At 63.3% G+C, this 1,236-nt stretch overlaps 1 protein-coding gene across 1 annotated transcript in view; it reads right to left on the bottom strand.

Moving 5' to 3' along the window:
- The window catches only part of SYT12 (synaptotagmin XII), a 7,970-nt gene extending 7,097 nt beyond the window's left edge, over window positions 1-873 (bottom strand). Inside the window, 1 exon segment of the mRNA XM_009892435.1 lies at window positions 685-873. Coding sequence (XP_009890737.1) covers window positions 685-873 — 189 coding nt within the window.
- Between the last annotated feature and the right edge of the window lie 363 nt (window positions 874-1,236).

Genomic DNA, 1,236 nt, shown 5'->3' with positions numbered 1-1,236 from the left:
CGCGTCGCCGCGAGCGGGGGACAGCCCAGCGCTCCCCCCAGCACCCCTCGGCGGGAGCCAGCACAGGCGCGTGCCAGAAGGCCCCGACCACTCGCATCCAACACGTCTAATTTTGGTCCCTCCAGAGGGCCACGAGCAGCCCGGAGGGATGCGGCGGGTTAAAGCCTCGGGGCAGGAGCCGGGTCCCGCATCCCCCCACCCCGACCCAACCCCCTTCTGGTCCCCAAAGGACTGGGATTTATGTGACCTATGCGATTTCTGCGGTTTATCCCCCGCGCCCCCGGCTGAGGATGTGGGGGGAAGCGCTGCCGCTTTCTGGGGCGCTCCCGCGCCCGGAGGTTTTCGGTGCCATCCAGCTCCAAGGGGCTCACAGGCTCCTGCTGCCCACACAGCCAGGGCAAAAATAACCCTTTTCTGGCTCCTACTTCTGGGTAACTCCAGGGACAAACCCCGGCGCTGCTGGAAACCCGCGTCCCACTCGTACCTGCCCGTTGCCTAGGGCAGAGCACCGCCTGTGGGGAAGCACGGAGGGTCTTTAACGGTTCTACCCACGCATTAGGAGACCAAACCCTGCATGGATGAGGCACAGAGAGCCGCTCCTGCAGAAGGCAGCGAGGATCCGCCGTCCCTCGGCACGCGAGCCCCCGCCAGCTCTGCCCCCAAAACCCCGTCCCCGCAGCGCACCCAGACGTACTCACCGCTCAGGCGGTATCTGCTTACGTGAGCGCTGTCCATGGCAAACGCTCCCCGCTAGCGGGACAGCCTGCAAGGCGGGAGGCGATGAGTTAGGACGAAGGGAAAAGAAACCCTAAAAAAAATAGCCGTCTCTTGATTTTTTTCAGCAAGGATGCCGCGTGGCTGCTCCCCCTCCATCGCTCCTCGCCTCGGCTCCTCTTCCAGGCAGGGAGCAAACGCGCACGACAGCCCCTCAGCCGCGAACAGAGGAGCTGAAGCAGAGACTGCAAACCCCGCGGGAGCCAGGAGAGTGGCCGTGCTGAGACGCCGACTCGCATCGTTTACCTCAGGAGCATTTGAGAGGTGACATTTTCCATCGCTCTTTCTGCGGACATCTCCCCTCCAGGAGCCCTTGAAGCCCTTTGCTGTTTTTTTTCTAATCTCTTTTTTCCAGCTTAAATCTTGCCTCCGCCTTCCCCAGCTTTCCCCAGCCTGACCCGAGGGGCTGCTCTGCGCCGGCGGCTCCGGGGAGCGGAGCAGCCCTGTTTGGGGGTTGCTGCA

Source organism: Charadrius vociferus, unplaced genomic scaffold (assembly GCF_000708025.1).
Source record: "Charadrius vociferus isolate BGI_N301 unplaced genomic scaffold, ASM70802v2 scaffold1039, whole genome shotgun sequence".
Taxonomy (NCBI): Eukaryota; Metazoa; Chordata; class Aves; order Charadriiformes; family Charadriidae; genus Charadrius; species Charadrius vociferus.
The sequence above is the reverse complement of the archived record's forward strand: the minus strand, read 5'-3'. Positions and strand labels throughout refer to the sequence as shown.